This window comes from Podarcis liolepis (genome assembly GCF_965112155.1).
Source record: "Podarcis liolepis genome assembly, chromosome: 17".
In the NCBI taxonomy this organism is placed as follows: domain Eukaryota; kingdom Metazoa; phylum Chordata; class Lepidosauria; order Squamata; family Lacertidae; genus Podarcis; species Podarcis liolepis.
The window spans coordinates 8,711,868-8,729,667 of NC_139571.1; the positions used below are offsets into that span (position 1 = coordinate 8,711,868).

At 45.7% G+C, this 17,800-nt stretch overlaps 1 protein-coding gene across 2 annotated transcripts in view; it reads left to right on the plus strand.

The window, feature by feature from the left end:
• The first annotated feature begins 581 nt into the window (after positions 1-581).
• TRIP10 (thyroid hormone receptor interactor 10) overlaps positions 582-17,800 on the plus strand; it is a 90,160-nt gene continuing 72,941 nt past the window's right edge. The window contains exon 1 of one of the 2 annotated variants that reach the window (XM_083483028.1): positions 582-1,059. In XM_083483028.1, coding sequence (XP_083339154.1) covers positions 1,036-1,059 — 24 coding nt within the window. In that variant the 5' untranslated portion in view covers positions 582-1,035. The remainder of the gene's footprint in view (positions 1,060-17,800) is intronic. The other variant, XM_083483027.1, reaches the window with a different exon arrangement.

Below are 17,800 nucleotides of genomic sequence, written 5' to 3' on the forward strand. Positions count from 1 at the left end.
GAAATGTTGAATGGTTTCTTTAAATGTAAAGGTTCATCATTGTTCCACTCCATGTGTATGTCTTTAAGGGGCCAGAGCAAGGGCCAGAGCAAGATAACGAGACCCAGCTTTACAGCTGTGAAACATAGCAGGTGCTGCTGAGTTGTATTTGATTAAGGTGTGTCAGCATTTGGGTAGAGTATATAAGGAGCAGCATCTAGCTCTCCCATTACCCTGGGGGATGGGTTGGTGGTTGGGTCATGTTTTGTTTGTTAATATATTTAGTGTTAATGGAGTTTTTGTTTTTCTTATTAAAACCTTCTTTAAGTTATTTTTGAGTCCCTTCTTTTTAATGCATGGTCTCCCCAGCAAGCTCTCTGCAGCGTCACTATACTGCAAAAAGCCAACACCTTGGAGCCGAAGCAAAGTCCGGCTTGGAGCCGCGGCGCTGAGCGCGCCCTCCGTCCCACCCGAGATCGCGACGCGTTTTCCTGTCTTGGGTCAAAGCGAGAGAAGATCCACCCCAGCGCCGCCCACGTTCACCGGCTGCGCATCCCCGACCGAGTCCAGCGGGCCGGATCCGGAGCGCCCGCGCCGCGAGATTCCCCGGCTCCAAGGAAGCGCGCGCGCAAGCGATCGCGGAGCCTGACGCGAGAGGAAACCCTTCGCCCATTGCGCGGGGGAAGGAGGGCGGCGGCGGCGGAGGCTTCCTGGGAAGAGCGGCGCGCCTCGGCTCCGCCTGTTGATCCCTTTTCGGGGGAGGGGGAAGACGAGCGGGCGGCCTTCGCCTCGGCATCAATCAAACCCTCGGAAGCCAGAGGGAGACGCGCCCCGTGCCAAGCCGGGGAATGCCGGCGCTCGTCGGGCTGCGCTGAGCCCTGCCTGCGCCTTTAAGGGCCGGGGCCGGAGCGGGGAGTGTCCCGGGCAGGCGCTGGAGGCTGGACGGGCGGGAGGAGCGGGACTCCCCGGGACGGGAGCGGCGGCGGAGGCGGCGGATCGGGCTCCGGGTGGGCCTTGGCGCACGGAGCGAGGGCGCACGGCGACGGCGCTGCCAGCATGGACTGGGGCACGGAGCTCTGGGTAAGAAAGCGCGCGGCCGCCCCCACTCCTTGGGTTTTGCTGGGAGGCACCCCATATTCTCCCCCCTCCAATCCTTATCTCCCTCTCTCCCCTCCCTCCATGTCCGATCGCTTCGTCTCTCCACTCAAGGGTTGGGCTTCTCCATGATTCCCCAGACTTGATTTAAAGCGCGTTTCTCCGCCCTCTTCTCCAGCTCCCACCCGAAACTCGAGAGAGTTTTCTCCCTCGTGTCAGAGTACAGTCGTCTGTGCCCCCCCCCCACTTCAGTGCCTGCCTCCCCCTCTTTTCCTGATGGCTGCTAATACTATTCTGGCTGCTACTTGTCCTGGGCTCTCGCCTTTTCTCTGCCGCCTTGTTCCGTTCCGTTTTCTTCTCTTTCGGTGACCCTGTTGCTTTCCTCCCTCCCTTTGCCCCTTGGCTGAGAAAAGGGATGTTATTTGTGTGTGTGTGTGTGTGTGTGTGTGTGTGTGTGAGAGAGAGAGAGAGAGAGAGAGAGAGAGAGAGAGAGAGAGAGAAACCAATATTTTCCCTGGGTCGTTAGGAACTGAGCTTGTAGGAAGATTGCATGTATTAACACAGACTAACTTTAATTTGGCCAGGTAGATAAGACCACCTGAAAACAAGAGGAGGCGCTTTCACATTAATGATCTTCAATATTTAAAGCTGTAGCTGTACCCATAGCAGGCTCGCCACTGCTCCCCTAAGTATATATTTTTTCCTGGTTCTGGCTTCTTACGCTTGATAATTAGATGGGCAAGAAACCCTTTGTCTACCACTTTATCATGAGTAAGTGAGCTGCATGCTTTACTGTGATAGCCTATCATATTTTGGCTCTGCTGTTGCACTTTTGCATATTGGGGTGCAGCTCTCAGATTGGGAACACCTGAGTTGTGATTTAAGAGCTGGATGTCCCAATATCCTCTGCGACATTGTCCTCATTCACACATAACAAGCAAGCATGTTAAGTTTAAGTTAAATTTAAGTTGCAGTTTGGCTTAGTGTGTTACCTGAACCTGGGCTTGTGGTTTAGCTCTTTCCCAGGGGTGAAACTAGGCTTTATTTCACCCAAGTCAAAGACCACCCATGCATATTTGCATACACACACACACAGGCTATGGGAGCCTCAATGGCTCCCCTTTGGAGGCTTCACCTGGCCCAAAAACCCTGGCTAGTCCCCTCCCCCTTCGCTACGCCTCTGTCTTTCCAGATAAGCTGCAACCCAGGCTTGTCCTAATGGTCACTGGGCCTCTGTATACCATTTGAAGGCGTACATCTTCCATTATGTGCTGCTTTACTGCTTGTGAGAAGATGCCCCTAACTCAGTGGCTCCCAAACTTTCCCCCTCATGGACCATTTAAAAATTGCTGATGGTCTTGGCGGACCACTTAATGATTTTTTCTGCCTGTTGTTCCAGTTGTAATATGCTGTGCTAGATGCTGTGTGGTTTTTAATTGTATATTTATTTATTCCTTCTTTTATTTGTTGCATTTTGTACTACAATACAGTATAAGAAATGGCTGTGCCGTATCTGGTGTTCAACCAGTGTGGTGTAGTGGTTAAGAGAGCCAGTGTGGTGTAGTGGTTAAGAGCGATAGACTCGTAATCTGGTGAACCGGGTTCGCGTCTCCGCTCCTCCACATGCAGCTGCTGGGTGACCTTGGGCCAGTCAAACTTCTCTGAAGTCTCCCAGCCCCACTCACCTCACAGAGTGTTTGTTGTGGGGGAGGAAGGGAAAGGAGAATGTTAGCTGCTTTGAGACTCCTTAGGGTAGTGATAAAGCGGGATATCAAATCCAAACTCCTCTTCTTCTTCAACCGTAAAAACACAGATACATCGCAAACCACGTGAATAAAGCTCATAGGTCACTAGCGGTCTGCCAACCACAGTTTGGGGACCTCTGCCCTAAACTGCCACTTGGAGTGCGTGGGTTATATGTATATGCAGAACACTCATGTGTACACATCCCTCAATACATTTTAACTGTCCTGCTGTACTTAAAATCAGGGAGGCCAAGTAATGTAATTTGTGGGTAAAGTTTGAATTCTAATCCTGGCTCATTTTAATGAATGCAAAACCCAAAGAGTGTTAATTTTGTCAGACTGTACCATTTTGTGCTTCAAATTAATCTGGAATAAAGGTGGACTGACTTTAGTCTTACGTGGTCTGTTTTAATCATTACATGGTTCACCAATACGGGTTAAATGTATGAAGCAGGACAGACTGTGTACTCTGGGTCTGTTAGCAGCTGAAAGCCTAATTGATATGTATTAAGTGATGCTGAGGAGGCTCTCTTGCTCAGAACATGAGAGGTGCAATACTTATTGTAGGGAGTGAGCAAACTCTCAGGATTTACCGTATTTTTCGCTCTATAACACGCACCAGACCATAACACGCACGTAGTTTTTAGAGAAGGAAAACAAGAAAAAAAAATATTCTAAACGAAATAGTGGATATATGATTTTTGTGGTTCATGCTGTGGCCACAGACATGTGATCTGACAGTGAGTTTGGAGTAGCCCAATGCAAAAATCCTGAGGATCCATGTGGATCCATGCTTTGTAAACACGGAGGAGGGAAGGAAGGGGAACCATGGATCCTCTGCTCACGACTGCAGCAGATCCCCCCCCCGCCACCCGCAGGCATTCGCTCCATAACACGCACAGACATTTCCCCTTACTTTCTAGGAGGAAAAAAGTGAGTGTTATGGTGCAAAAAATACGGTACTTTGTTTTTACCAGACTTCTGATTTTCACCGCCTGGAGTCTGGTACAAAAAACAGATACACCAAAGAACTAAAGGATTCTGAGGACAGGAATTTATTTTGAGTACCAGAACTGTACTGAGTGTACAGTCCTTGCACACACTAACCCTCTCCTGGCTACCCGGAATTTCTTCATTTTGGCAATATGAGGGAATGAGGATTCATTTTGTTACTGCTGTTGTTTGTCGTGGTGCCAATTGTTTAATCTACTGCAAATCTCCCAGTAGATCAAGACCGTCCTTTTACTCACCCTTGATGTAGTGAACCAATGTCTACATAGTCCAGTATTCTTTGATAGGTAAAGGGACCCCTGACCATTAGGTCCAGTCGCGGACAACTCTGGGGTTACAGCGCTCATCTTGCTCTATGGGCCGAGGGAGCCGGCGGTTGTCCGCAGGCAGCTTCTGGGTCATGTGGCCAGCATGACTAAGCTGCTTCTGGCGAACCAGAGCAGCGCACAGAAACGCCATTTACTTTCCTGCCAGAGCAGTACCTATTTATCTACTTGCACTTCGTGCTTTCGAACTGCTAGGTTGGCAGGAGCAGGGACCGAGCAACGGGAGTTCACCCCGTCGTGGGGATTCGAACCGCTGACCTTCTGATCGGCAAGCCCTAGGAAAGTGGCCTTTGGTCAATTGGACTGTGGTCTTCATTTTGCCTTCTTCTGATCTAGAATATGCATTGGCTCATGAAAACTTATTTGGGAGTAAATTCAGCTTCTCACAATGAGGCCCTTAAGGCACCATCAACTTCTATGTACATGTGATTTAATCTCCACTTCATCTTCCCAGGTAAGCTATGGTGAAGGATAGCCAAAGGTGGGCAAAATGCATAGCTATTGCATAAAGAAAAACAGGGTAGAGACTTCAATCAGCAACTGAGAAAGGGGGAAAAACAAACACTGTTGCTTTAAACAGGCAGCAACAGAAATGTCCCTTAATCTGCTTTGGGGTAGAACAGGAATATAGTAATGATTTTAAATAGCAGAAGAAGAGACTTTCATGTAAGGCAAAATTGCTGGTGGTGCAAAGTGAGCTAGAGAAAAGAGTTTGGGAGAATTTTATTTGTAGCTTGCTCTGTTCTAGAGCCTCACAGAGGGTAAGACCTTTGTACCCAGTTCAAAACATAGTTTCCCTAGAAGAAAAAGTGTTGGGTATATGCATTTTATACTTAATAGGTTTGCAGAGTATATTTGTAGGAGGCCCTTCCCTGATTACGTTTTCTTTTTTTCTTTTTTAAAGATATTTATTAAGGTTTTCAAAATATTACAAAAGAAAAAAGAAAAATACAAAAAAATAGTTAAAAACAATTCAGTCTTTCAATCACTTATCTTTCATTTGCTTATTTCCCGGACCTCCTCACGCCTTCCTTTTCTGTATTCCAGTTCAGTTTGTTAGTTCAGCAAATCCCTCCCCTCTTTGTTCATCCTAGTCTTCAGTCTTAAAATATTGTAACATTAGATTTTTACCTATTAATAGTCCATTTTCTCATATTCCCTTATAACATTACAGCTAGAGACCACTTAGTTTCTATCCAACATCATTCTAACATTCATTAATTTTACAATATTTATGTAAATAGTCTTTAAACTTTTTCCAATCTTCTTCCACCGACTCTTCTCCCTGGTCTCGGATTCTGCCAGTCATTTCTGCCAGTTTTCCCTGATTACGTTTTCATGGATTAAAGGTGATGATTGATCCTGAGCACATCCAAGAGAGGTTGGGAGTATTAGTAATGTCGGGCCCCTTATTTTTGGTCTGTATTTTGACTTTTCTATTTCTCTTGCCAGTTGCTCTTGCTTTTGCTTCTCTCTCGCAGCCCTTATTTTATGTGCTGTGAAGCACGTTCTGGGTTTCTGGAAGGACCAGTGCTTTCTCTTGCGCCTGGTTTAGGTTTTTGCTTGTGTGCATGTGGAAGATACAGGATCTGAAGGTGTCTTTCTCACCCCTTCAGCAAAGCTTCTGTGTCTAATCTAGTTAGTTCAGAGATTAACTTTAGCCTGGTTGCATGAGTAGAGGAGGCTATTTCTGGATTCTGCCCTTGCATGGGCAACAGTTGAGTGCCCTCGACAGGGGAAGGAATATTTAAATACCCTCAAAATTCAATCTAACCATTCCCACTGGTAAAATTGATCTGCATACTTCTACATCTGCATAGCATAACTTGGCCAATTTTCTGGGTCTCTGGGTTCTCTACCATGTGTAGGGTCAAAAGGGGCAATGTGCAAGCTGGAAGCATGCAGTCTATGGTTGCTAGGCCACAATTAATTCAGAATGTTGCCATTAGTGAAACCTTCCACTGGCTGCCTGAGTTTGTTGTCTCTCAATCCGTAGATTTAGTTGGGGGCTGCTTATTCTTTGCTTAGAGTCTGATTCTCATTTAATGAATTACCTGTGCAGGTAGCACTTGCATGTCAGAAGCAGCATGCAAAACTGCGTGTGTAGAACATGCTGCTGTACAAACTGCTGGGAAGCTACAGATTGGCCATGTCTTTTCATATTAATGTACACCATCTGTATGCGAAGCAAAATATCTATGGTCTATGCTCATTTAACAGTAGCAGTTGGCAATCCGATCGCCCTGATTTTTCCCATGTGGTCATGCTCTCTGTATAATAAATCAAACTCTGGGGTGCTTTTCAAAAACTTGTGGCAAATCTATAGAACCGAGTCCCCCTCACCTTCCAATGTTGCAGGATGTGTCTTGTTTTGTACTCTGCCAAAAAAAGGGGGGGGACACAAGCATTGGTTGATTCCTACGCTCTTTTATGTACATCTTGACTGGACATACTTTGTATCTGAAGGGATAATTCCCTTTTGTTTAATAGGGATGCTGATGTTTAATCATTGGGATGAGCTGTGTGATAGAACTACAGTGGTACCTCAGAGGTTAAGTACTTAATTCGTTCCGGATGTCTGTACTTAACCTGAAACTGTTCTCAACCTGAAGCACCACTTTAGCTAATGGGGCCTCCCACTGCCGCCACTCCGCCAGAGCCCAATTTCTGTTCTCATCCTGAAGCAAAGTTCTTAACCTGAAGCACTATTTCTGGGTTAGCGGAGTCTGTAACCTGAAGCGTATGTAACCTGAAGTGTATGTAACCTGAGGTACCACTGTATTATTTATTGTTTATTTATTAAATTTATATGCCACCCTTCATCCAAAGATCGCAGGGTGGTTTACAGTATGAAAACATAAAATACACAACAACAGCAAGCAATAACCATCCTAATACCGTACTGAAAACTGCATCTCCCTCAACACTAATCTGAAGGAGGTGGAGGGGTTGTTTTTTTTTGGAAGAAAGCATTAATAGATAGGATGGGGTGCTTAACCAGATTCTCCTCTGCAAGTTGCCCCACATGGCTGTTTACTGTTCATCCCACAGTCTTGTTTGACTCAAAGATCAGAAGAAGCTTGCTTGGAGGGGAGGGAAACCAGCAAAAGCAGGCGGAGGGTGGGGGGGGGGACTTTTAGGGGAGATCTGGCAGGCGTGCAAAGTTTTAAGCACCTTTCTGCACATTGAGCCTCCCCTCTGCCCTTTCATTAACATTAACTGGCAAGTACATGTTTACCAGCATAACATATAGTTTTGTCCTTAGTTGCAGGATGGATTGGAACTTGTCTTTGAAATGTGGTGTGTGTGTGTGTGTGTGTGTGTGTGTGTGTGTAGGAGCCTATACTGATTCCCGAGTTGCTTCTGTTGCAGATATATTTAACCTGTTGTCCGTTGTTCAGGCTATTCTGCCTCATGTCTCTGGGTGTGGTCCGGGGTATTTTTTGTTAACCTTTAGCTAAGGACTTGCAAGGCTTTGCAGCTTAAAAGGGACGGTGTTTAGATTGGTGAATTGGGCAGGATCAAACAGTTCCACTGTTTGCAAATCTAGCCAGGGCTGTTTATGCTGGGTGAGGTGGGTGTCTGTTTTCGTTAGCATGTTCGTCTGCTATCTCTGCACCTCCCATTTCATCTCTCTTGAAGAAACCTCTTGTAGCTTCTCTGAAGTGGCACAGAATACCGTATTTTTCGCTCTATAAGATGCACCAGACCACAAGACGCACCTAGTTTTTGGAGGAGGAAAACAAGAAAAAAAAAATTCTGAATCTCAGAAGCCAGAACAGCAAGAGGGATCGCTGGACAGTGAAAGCAGCAACCCCTCTTGCTGTTCTGGCTTCTGGGATAGCTGTGCAGCCTGCATTCGCTCCATAAGACGCACACACATTTCCCCTTACTTTTTAGGAGGGAAAAAGTGAGTCTTATAGAGCAAAAAATACGGTATGTGCCGCTGCTTATAAGTGGGTATTGCCTAAAGCAGGGGTGGGCAACCTAAGGCCCATGGGCTGGATGCGGCCCAATCACCTTCTAAATCCGGCCCATGGATGGCCCCGGAATCAGCGTGTTTTTACATGAGTAGCATGTGTCCTTTTATTTAAAATGCATCTCTGCGTTATTTGTGGGGCATAGGAATTCATTCATTTTCCAACCCCCCAAATATAGTCCAGCCTACCACATGGTCTGAGGGACGGTGGACCGGCCCACGGCTGAAAAAGGTTGCTGACCCCTGGCCTAAAGGGTTCCCTCAAAATGACTTTTAAGAAATATTTATGTAACGCAAATTAATAATTCATAAAGATTGATATTGCTAAAATCTATCTAAACAATACCTAGCGTTCTGTTTATGATAGATGCTGAACCTGTACCTTGTTTTGGATTCTATTTAACTGGAAAACCCATTCATCATCATCATCATCATTTTATTATTTATAAGCCGCCCATCTGCCTGGGTTTCCCCAGCCACTCAGGGCAGCTCCCAACAGAACACTAAAAACAGAACAAAACTTCAAACATTAAAAACTTCCCTAAACAGGGCTGCCTTCAGATGTCTTCTAAAAGTCAGATAGTTGTTTATTTCCTTGACATTTGATGGGAGGGTATTCCACAGGGCGGGCGCCACTACTGAGAAGGCCCTCTTCCTGGTCATTAACAAACATTAACTGTTAGTATTTGGAAGTTTCCGTGGGTATATGGAAAGGTGGTGGGGGTACAGTGAACTTTTTTTTCGGGGGGGGGGGAAATGATGCTCAGTTCACATTTCAGAAAAAGGTGGATCATGTTGAAATGTGTGTCAGTTTTTTCACGTAAACATTTGAATTTGTACCAAGTCATTTTTACCCACGCACTCTGCGATTTATTTTTATTTTTATGTAATGCTAGCAAAATTATGTTCATCGAGTTATTCTGAATTGCATAGCTTTTTAAACGAGTCACAAGGTACAGCGCTGGCACATAAGAAATCTAGAAATCATAGTGTGGTAATGTCACAAGACAGCATGCAAGCTTCTAGATTCTACAGAACTCTTTATCAAGCTAGATGCTAAATACAGGGGTGGCAGAGAAGCAACTCATATGCAGTGTTCAAGTTGCTATACAATGGTACCTCCGTTTATGAACTCAATCCGTTCCAGAAGTCCATTCATAAACCAAAGCGTTCTTAAACCGAGGCATGCTTTCCCATAGAAAGTAATGGAAAATGGATTAATCCGTTCCAGACAATGAAAAACAACCCCTAAAACAGAAATTTAACATAAATTTTACTATCTAACGAGACCATTGATCCATAAAATGAAAGCAATCATCAATGTACTGTAATATAAAATAAATAAGACAGTATTGATGTTTTGTTTTGTTTTTTAAAAAAGAAAATATGATTTCCCCCCCCTTACCTGCACTGATGATAGTCTTCCACGGCTTCGGGGGTGGGATGGGGGCTGCGGTGAGGCCTCCCATGGCCAGAGCTGTTCCACCGGCAGTGGAGCACGTTTGGCTTCTGAGGCAAAGTTCACTAACCGGAACACCTACTTCCGGTTTTGCGGAGTTAGTTTCCCAAATAGTTCGTTAACAGGACTCTTCTTAGACCGAGGTACTACTGTCTTACACCCAGGGTATTGTGAGATTAGGATTAAGTTCCCTATCTGAGGGGGAATTTGGCCTTTTTTGGCCCAGTTCTCCTGTCTCAGTTTGAACTGGTGGACCCAATCTGGCTTCAAGGCAGAATATAAGAAAATAGGTGGCATAGTCTGAGTCATGCTCAGTCGTATATATACTTGAGAGAGTCTCATTTAACACACGACATGCCTAGCATTGGGCTGCACTTCACCAAGCGGCAACCAGTGGGCAGGAATAATGTATGTGGAGGGGTTTCTATTCCTTTGTTAGCAAAAGGAAAAGGAAGGAGAGTTCAGAGTCGTACTGGAATGTGGGGTTGTCTAATCCGCTCCCAATTTCTTCACTGCTACTGAAATGCGCTCTATGTGGGGCTACCTTTGAAGGTGACCTGGAAACTACAACTAATCCAGAATGCGGCAGCTAGACTGATGACTGGGAGTGGCCACCGAGACCATATATCACCGGTCTTGAAAGACCTACACCGGCTCCCAGTACGTTTCCAAGCACAATTCAAAGTGTTGCTGCTGACCTTTAAAGCCCTAAACAGCCTTGGTCCAGTATACCTGAAGGAGCGTCTCCACCTCCATCGTTCAGCCCGGACACTGAGGTCCAGCTCTGAGGGCCTTCTGGCGGTTCCCTCGCTGCAAGAAGCCAAGTTACAGGGAACCAGGCAGAGGGCCTTCTTGGTAGTGGCACCCACCCTGTGGAATGCCCTCCCACCAGATGTCTAAGAGAAAAATAGCTACCAAACTTTTAGAAGACATCTGAAGGCAGCCCTGTTTAGGGAAGCTTTTAATGTTTAATAGGTTATTGTATTTTAGTGTTTTGTTGGAAGCCGCCCAGAGTGGCTAGGGAAACCCAGCCAGATGGGCGGGGTATAAATACAGTGGTGCCTCGCAAGACGAAATTAATTAGTTCTGCGAGTTTTTTCGTCTTGCGAATTTTTCGTCTTGCGAAGCACGGTCAAGTCTCAACTGCACCTCTTCAAGCGGTTTTAAGAAAAAGGAAACAAACTTGCAAGACGTTTTCGTCTTGCGAAGCAAGCCCATAGGGAAATTCGTCTTGCGAAGCAACTCAAAAAACGAAAAACTCTTTTGTCTTGCAAGTTTTTCGTCTTCCGAGGCATTCGTCTTGCGAGGTACCACTGTAATAAATTATTATTTTTACTACTACTAAGTTTTATGCCATAAAGCAAGTGATTCACTTGGTCAGATTCTTCCTGGTAGCTCACACCCAAGAAGCTGGGAGTATTTGTCTCGATTACCAAAAAATGCAAACCATCTCTAGACATGAAAGTGTTTCCTCCCTGCATGATGGCATTTCTTATAAATGCAGCTGACTTCCTGGCAGTAGTTGCTGTTCCTTTATTTTGTTTGTGTTGACACTTGGGTAAAGGGCTGTGTTTGTGTGTGTGTGTTTTAATTTCAGACTTTCTTCCTCATACCTGACCTAACACATGGTTAAAAGGTAGGGGAGAAATGGGGCTGTGCCAAATGGAACTGAAAGCAGTTTTGTCTCAAATAAGGGTGTCTATAGCAATGCCTCATGTAAGCAAGAAAAACTGGATCTTTTAATTCCAATTTCTAGAGTGCTGTCTAGTTGTAATTTTCACAAGTGACTCTGTGCTGAAGATAATGCGCTATCTAAAGTTTTCCCTGCCTTTGACCACATTTCTTTCTTTCTTTCTTTCTTTTACTAGTCTAGTGTGTAAGTTATTTGTTTGATTGTGGTTTGTTGTTTTTTGCTAGAGATAGTGAGGGGAGTTCCGTTTTTCTGATGGTAAATAATTGGTTCAGAGAGAGGAGTTTCAAATAGCTGTTCCTTAGCGAGTTCCTGTGGGAGACAGCTTCAGCTCTGTAGCCAAGGAAGGGAATTGAGAGAGAAGGAGCACCTATTTATTATCCATATGTTAGGTTGTCTTGCTTTCTTTTGGGGTCTCTTCACGTGACAGTCTTAAAAACTGGGATAGAAAAGCTAGGAGCAAAATGGCTCCTGGGACCTGGGTTGTGGGTGCCAAAACAGAATGTCTAGTCACCTTTGGGGGTGGGGCGGGTCTGCAACACTTTTAATTATTTTGATAAGCATGAACTAATATACAATTCACATAAGCGACACATTGTTAATATAACATTTTTAACATAAAATGTTAATACATGTTTAATTTGGTGTTGACAATAAAAATATTGGTACTGTACTCAAAACACTCTACTCTTTATTGTTAAACTCCTTAACATATTGCCTATCCTGAAATATACTTTGAGGCTTCAAGGCACATACATTTCAGCAATCCTTGAGTGTTAGCCAATGGCAACCAGACTTTTTGAGGTGCTTGCAAATGGAGAATCTTTAGGTGCAAAATACACTTGGCGTCCTGCTAATGTCGAACCCTGCAGCTGTACAGCTTAAAATGTTAACATGTTATCTGCTTTATTGCATTTGTATCCCATGTTTCCTTTAATGCAGGCATGTCCGTTTTGGGGGGCCTAATCCGGTTTAAAGCCTTCACACATGTTCACTTCATCAAATCTGGCCCCCTTTGAAAATAGTTTGGACACCCCTGCTCAAGGAGGCAGCATACGTCATCATCATCATCATCTGTGATAGGACTCAAGGCGGCTTACAAAAATTGCTAAAAACAAATCATTAAAAAGAAATTAAACATAAAATTATGTACATTATTATATATCTTTCTCCCTTCCCTTCGCCTTCCCTTTTCATCCTTGTTAAGTTCAGTTACGCAGAGAGATGACAGTTGGCCCTGAGAGATGGTGACTGGCCCAAGGGAATCAAGTGAGATTCGCAGCTGAGGGGTGATCCCACTCTGGATCTCCCCACTCTTAATCCGGCATTCTGTAGGCACTGCACCACACCTCTCAACTGTGTAGCTTTGTAGATTTTGTACATCAAATGTGCTTGTGCAGACGCAGACTTGCCACTGGTACATAATTCACAGAGCGGTAATGGTCTGTCACGCCCTCTTGAGCGGATTACAGGTGGCAACCCTGACTTTGCCCCCTGTAATGTGTGAAATGGCATCCTGTGTCTGTTGCACGCTATTCTGATGAGCATTCCAGTCTCTGTAGCAGAGGTGGCTAACCTTCTCCGCCCCCATGAGGACCGCATTTGCCCTTGGCCAACTCAATGTGAACAATATGGCAGTGGAACCACCCTACTACACTCTTCCACAAGTTCATGCATGGTGATGCACACTGGTACACAGCCCTCCCTCCTCCACTGATCCATGCAGATCAGCTGAGGGGGAGATGTAATCACCACTTTCCTCCTCATTAAATGTTTGATCTGGTTACAGAGGAGGAATTTATGTCACTGTGAGGGCATAGGTCTCGGGGCACCCCACTTCTGTGTCTACTCTACCTGGGGCAGTTGTTGGGGCTTTTTTATTCTGCCACTGCTGCCAAAATGGCAGGGAGGGAGTTGTGGGGTAGGAATCAGGCCCCTAATCTGGAGGGCAGCCTCTCCTGTTCTAAAGAATACAGAGTACACTTTTGTTCTGTTCCACCAGGTTCCGTCTCCATGCCGCAAATGTTGGCTCAAAGTTTGTGCAGTCTCTGAGTCTTGCCACCCTGAAAGCAACTGCAAGAGACGAGGGCACAAATCAATGATTGCTTGTGTCTGCATGCCTTGGTGTGTTGAGAGCCTTTTCAGCTGACATTACTGCTCCTTCCATCTCCACACACACACACACACACACACACACGTGTTTTTCACAGTCAAAGCTGGCATAGTCTGTTGGGGTGAAGCCTTAGTTGCCACGGAGACTGTCTTGCACTTTGTGAATCCAGGAGGGGCGAGGGAGGAGGAGAGAGAAAGGAGGAGACGTTGGTGTGTGTTTTGACTGTGAAGTGGAGGAAATGAGATTCTCTTGGCATGGGGGGGGGTGAAGGATGCCAAAGATCCGAGTAATTTAGAATAGAGTGGGAGGGGTAGGTCCATGGAAAGGAAGCCAGTTGCTTACTTGGCAGAGGTGAGATTCCACTATTTCCTGAATCCTTGTACAGTCATACCTCATGTTACTTTTGCTTCAGGTTGAGCGTTTTCAGGTTGACCGCGGTGACCAGAAAGGGTTACTTCTGGGTTTTGCCGCATGCGCAGACGCAGCGAATCACAACCCACGCACTCGCAGATGCGGGTTGCGTTCTGCTCATGTTGCAAACGGGCCTCCGGAACGGATCCCGTTCGCAACCAGAGGTACCACTGTACTTGCAGGAACCTGGCCTTCCACTTCAGAGTTTGTCTTTGGGACCAACTCAAGGCATTTTGGTGTCTGAGGCAGGAAATCAAAATGGCAACCGCCAGCTCTAATTCATATGGGGAATAATCTACTGGGCAGTGCTCCCAAGCAAGTCTCATTGGCACCAATGGGAGATGGGCAGAGAATGAAATCACCACAAGGCTTCCTCCGTGCTCACCTTAACCAGGAGATTGGAAAAATGACTTGTGAATATGTTTGCCATTATACTTACAAGATTCTTTGTGAACCTCCTGCTGCAAAGGTGGAGAAGTAGGCTCTATCCCGTCGCTGTCAAATGCCGGTGAGTGTGCCTTGATTGGCTAGCTTTTTAAATGGGGAGGCAAAGCACACTGATCCCATCTGTTAAATATTCAGTAGGAAAGCAAGAAATATCTTGGCTGCTGCACAAATAAGCTAAGGATAGGACACTTGCTATCGGTCATTGGCCTGGTCCTCTTGTGACAATGAGATGCTGTAGCAGCTGCGGAGTCAAGGTATGTATTTGGCAACCCTGCTGCTCAATGGTTTGTGCTCAATAATGATTTGATGTTAAGGAAAAGCTGGGTGTAGTTATTGATGGTGGCTGGTCATTAGGTCCCAGTGAGAACTGTAAAATGACACCTTGTCTTCTGGAGTTGTTGGCTCAGTGTGGTTCTATCTTTGTTCAGGAATTCTTGCCTGCATAATCAGGCAAGTCCTCATCAGGGTGCTACTGCCTTCTTTCATATGCTGGAAACTAGACTGGAAACAAATCTGATTTGCCTGGTTACCTGGGTTCAGTTCATATGTAGTATCAAGCCATGACTACTTCTTCCTAGGCTGTGTTCAGAAAGTGGTGTTGGGGGATGGGTGTTCCCAACCTCTTGGCTCTCACTTGTGGGGTGCCTTGGGGCTCCGTCCTCTCCCCCATGCTTTTTTCTATATCAAGCCGCTGGGAGAGATCACTAGTATGGGCTGGGTGTTCACCAGTATGCGGATGATACCCAGCTCTACTTCTCTTTTAAATCAGAACCAGTGAAGGCGGTTAATGTCCTGTTTGAGTGTCTGGAGGCTGTTGGAAGATGGATGGCATTTAATGGATTGAGGTTGAATCCCAACAATATAGAAGTGCTGTTTTGGGGAGACAGGGGACGGGTGGGTGTGAGGGACTCTCTGGTCCTGGATGGAGTAACTGTGCCCCTGAAGGACCAAGTGTGCAGCCTGGGAGTCATTTTGGACTCACAGCTGTTCATGGAGGCAGAAGGTCAATTCTGTGTCCAGGGCAGTTGTCTACCAGCTTCATCTGGTACGCTGGCTGAGACCCTTCTTGCTAGAGTGCCCTGGTTATCTCCTGCTTGGACGACTGCAATGCAGTCTACATGGGGCTACCTTTGAAGGTGACTCAGAAACTACAACTAATCCAGAATGCAGAAGCTAGAGTGTTGACTGGGAGCGGCCACCAGGACCATATTACAATGGTCCTAAAGGATCTACACTGGCTCCCGGTAGGTTTCTGAGCACAATTCAAAGTGTTGGTGCTGACCTAAATGCCCTTGGCCCTATGTACCTGAAGGAGCATCTCACCTCATCTTTCAGTCCAACCAAGGTCCAACTCCAAGGGCCTCCTGCCGGTTCCCTCACAGTGAGAAGTGAAGTCACCAGACAGGGGACCTTCTCCGTAGTGGCACCCACCCTGTGGAATGCCCTCCTGTCAGATGTCAAGGAAATAAATAACTATACAACTTTTAGAAGACATCTGAAGTCAGCCCTGTATCAGAAAGTTTTTAATGTTCAGTGTTTTATTATGTTTTTATACGTTGGAAGCTGCCCCAGTGTGGCTGTGGCAACCCAGCCAGATGGGTGGGGTATTATTATTAATATTATTGTTGTTGTTATAACTATGGAAGCTTTATATTTGTTTTGTTATCTCATCCACCTTCAAAGGAACTCATGGAGACCTACCTCTTTCTCTTTCTCCTCCATTTTATCCTCTCAACTATTCTGTGAGGCAGGTTAGGCTACGAAATAAGGACTGACCAAAGATCGTATACTGGCATAATGTCATCTTAAAAAACAATGGCTTGTTTTCATCCAGCAAACCAGAATGTGGAAACATGGTTTGAAATGTATTTGCAAATGTATTTGCAAGCCATGGTTTGATGCGGTATCTGAATAATAATAGTCATTGCTCCACCTCTAGAGGAACAGAAATACTGAGCAGATGGAAGAAGAAAGCTGGCCATCATTGTACCTGTTGCATGTTTGGACGCTGTGGTTTGAGTTTTAAAATACAATTGTGTGAATCTTAGTTTGACATGCTGCTCAAGTTGAACCCTATGGGCTTTGAGACATTTTTTAAAAAAATATGCTGTGGTGTTGGTTCCAAGGAATTTGAGATTGTTTTTCCAGCCCTTCTGGGTTGCTTATCTATTTACCTTTCCAGTCTTGCTGTGCTAGATTGCCCAAAGCATCAAGCTTTCCTTCATTTTATAGTGGGGCGGGTAAGATCCCATTCATAGTCTCCTGCAATACTTGTTCCAATTAAGATGATGATGAAAGATGATGATGCGCTTGTATTTGAGTGTGTGTGTAAGCAAGTGGGGAGTGGAAAACAAGGAACTGCAACTGGCCAATAATCACCATATTTCTTCCACGTTTATATGAGTCAAGGGTGGGGAACTTTTCTTTCTCTCAAGGGGTGCATTCCTGGACGGTGGGATAATTTGGCACCAGTGGACAGGAGCAAAGCCAGTGATAGGTGGTGCCACAGCCAAAAGTGGATGGGCCCACCAGCTCGTCTCTCTTTCTTCCATCCCCTTTTCTGCCTCTATGCACACCCTCACAAGTCTGTCTTATTCCTCTGCCCAGCAGGCTGCCAGAAGGAGGACAGATTGCTCTTACCAGAGGTCTGAACTGATCTCTTACAGAGGGCTTCCTCCCTCCCCTCGCCACCGCCCCATTCCTTCCCGTGTTCCCCCTGTTTTTGTCTTTCCTTCTGCCTTTCCTGAAAATAGACTGAGGGCCACACAGAGCCCTTGGGCTGTAATTTTCCTGTCCCTGGTATTACTGCTGAAAGATCCGGTTAATTCTCCCCACCCCAGTCTAGCAGAGAAATTGACTTTTTCATTGATGGAGACCTAGTGTTGCAGCAGGAACCCACGAAGTAATAGACTGGTGAAATAATAGGAAAACTGATCTAGCAAGTTGCCCACCTGTAGACCTGTCATTTAAATGCATCTGTTGCTGCTAATTATAGTTTGGAGAGTGTGTGTGATGGAAGAGAGAGAGGCCTCGTGCAATGGTCCCCAAATTTCAACGGGAACACAGTGTTTGAAGAGCTCAGGTGCTATTTATAACTCGGTTGGGACCTTAGCACTCTTTCAGAAAGCACTGGCTTCTTTCTCCCCTGCTATTCATCTAGCACTGTGAAGCCCCTTGCTTCAGCCCAAAGCTCACCTGAGCTGAAAAGGTGGTCTTGTAACTGAGACCTCCAAGTGACCTAAGTATGTAATAGGAGATTGCCTTGTCTTGCTTCTACCACTACAGTTCTTTTGGTGAACTTCCCCAGATCTGCTGGGGTTCAGTGGCAGCTTAGCCAAAGGGAGGGCAAGGTGACAAGATTGTGGGATCCTCTCTAGTCATGTTAGCATGCTGCTTCTGTAGACATCAGCGTTCTGGGATCCATTCTTTCCAACAGCCTCATTTGTATGAGGATCTTTGCCTTGTGGCTGCAGTGTCTGTGCTTTGCTTAACATTTTGTATGAAGCCCTAGGGGGTCCATCTCACAGTAGTCCGTATGGCTTGTG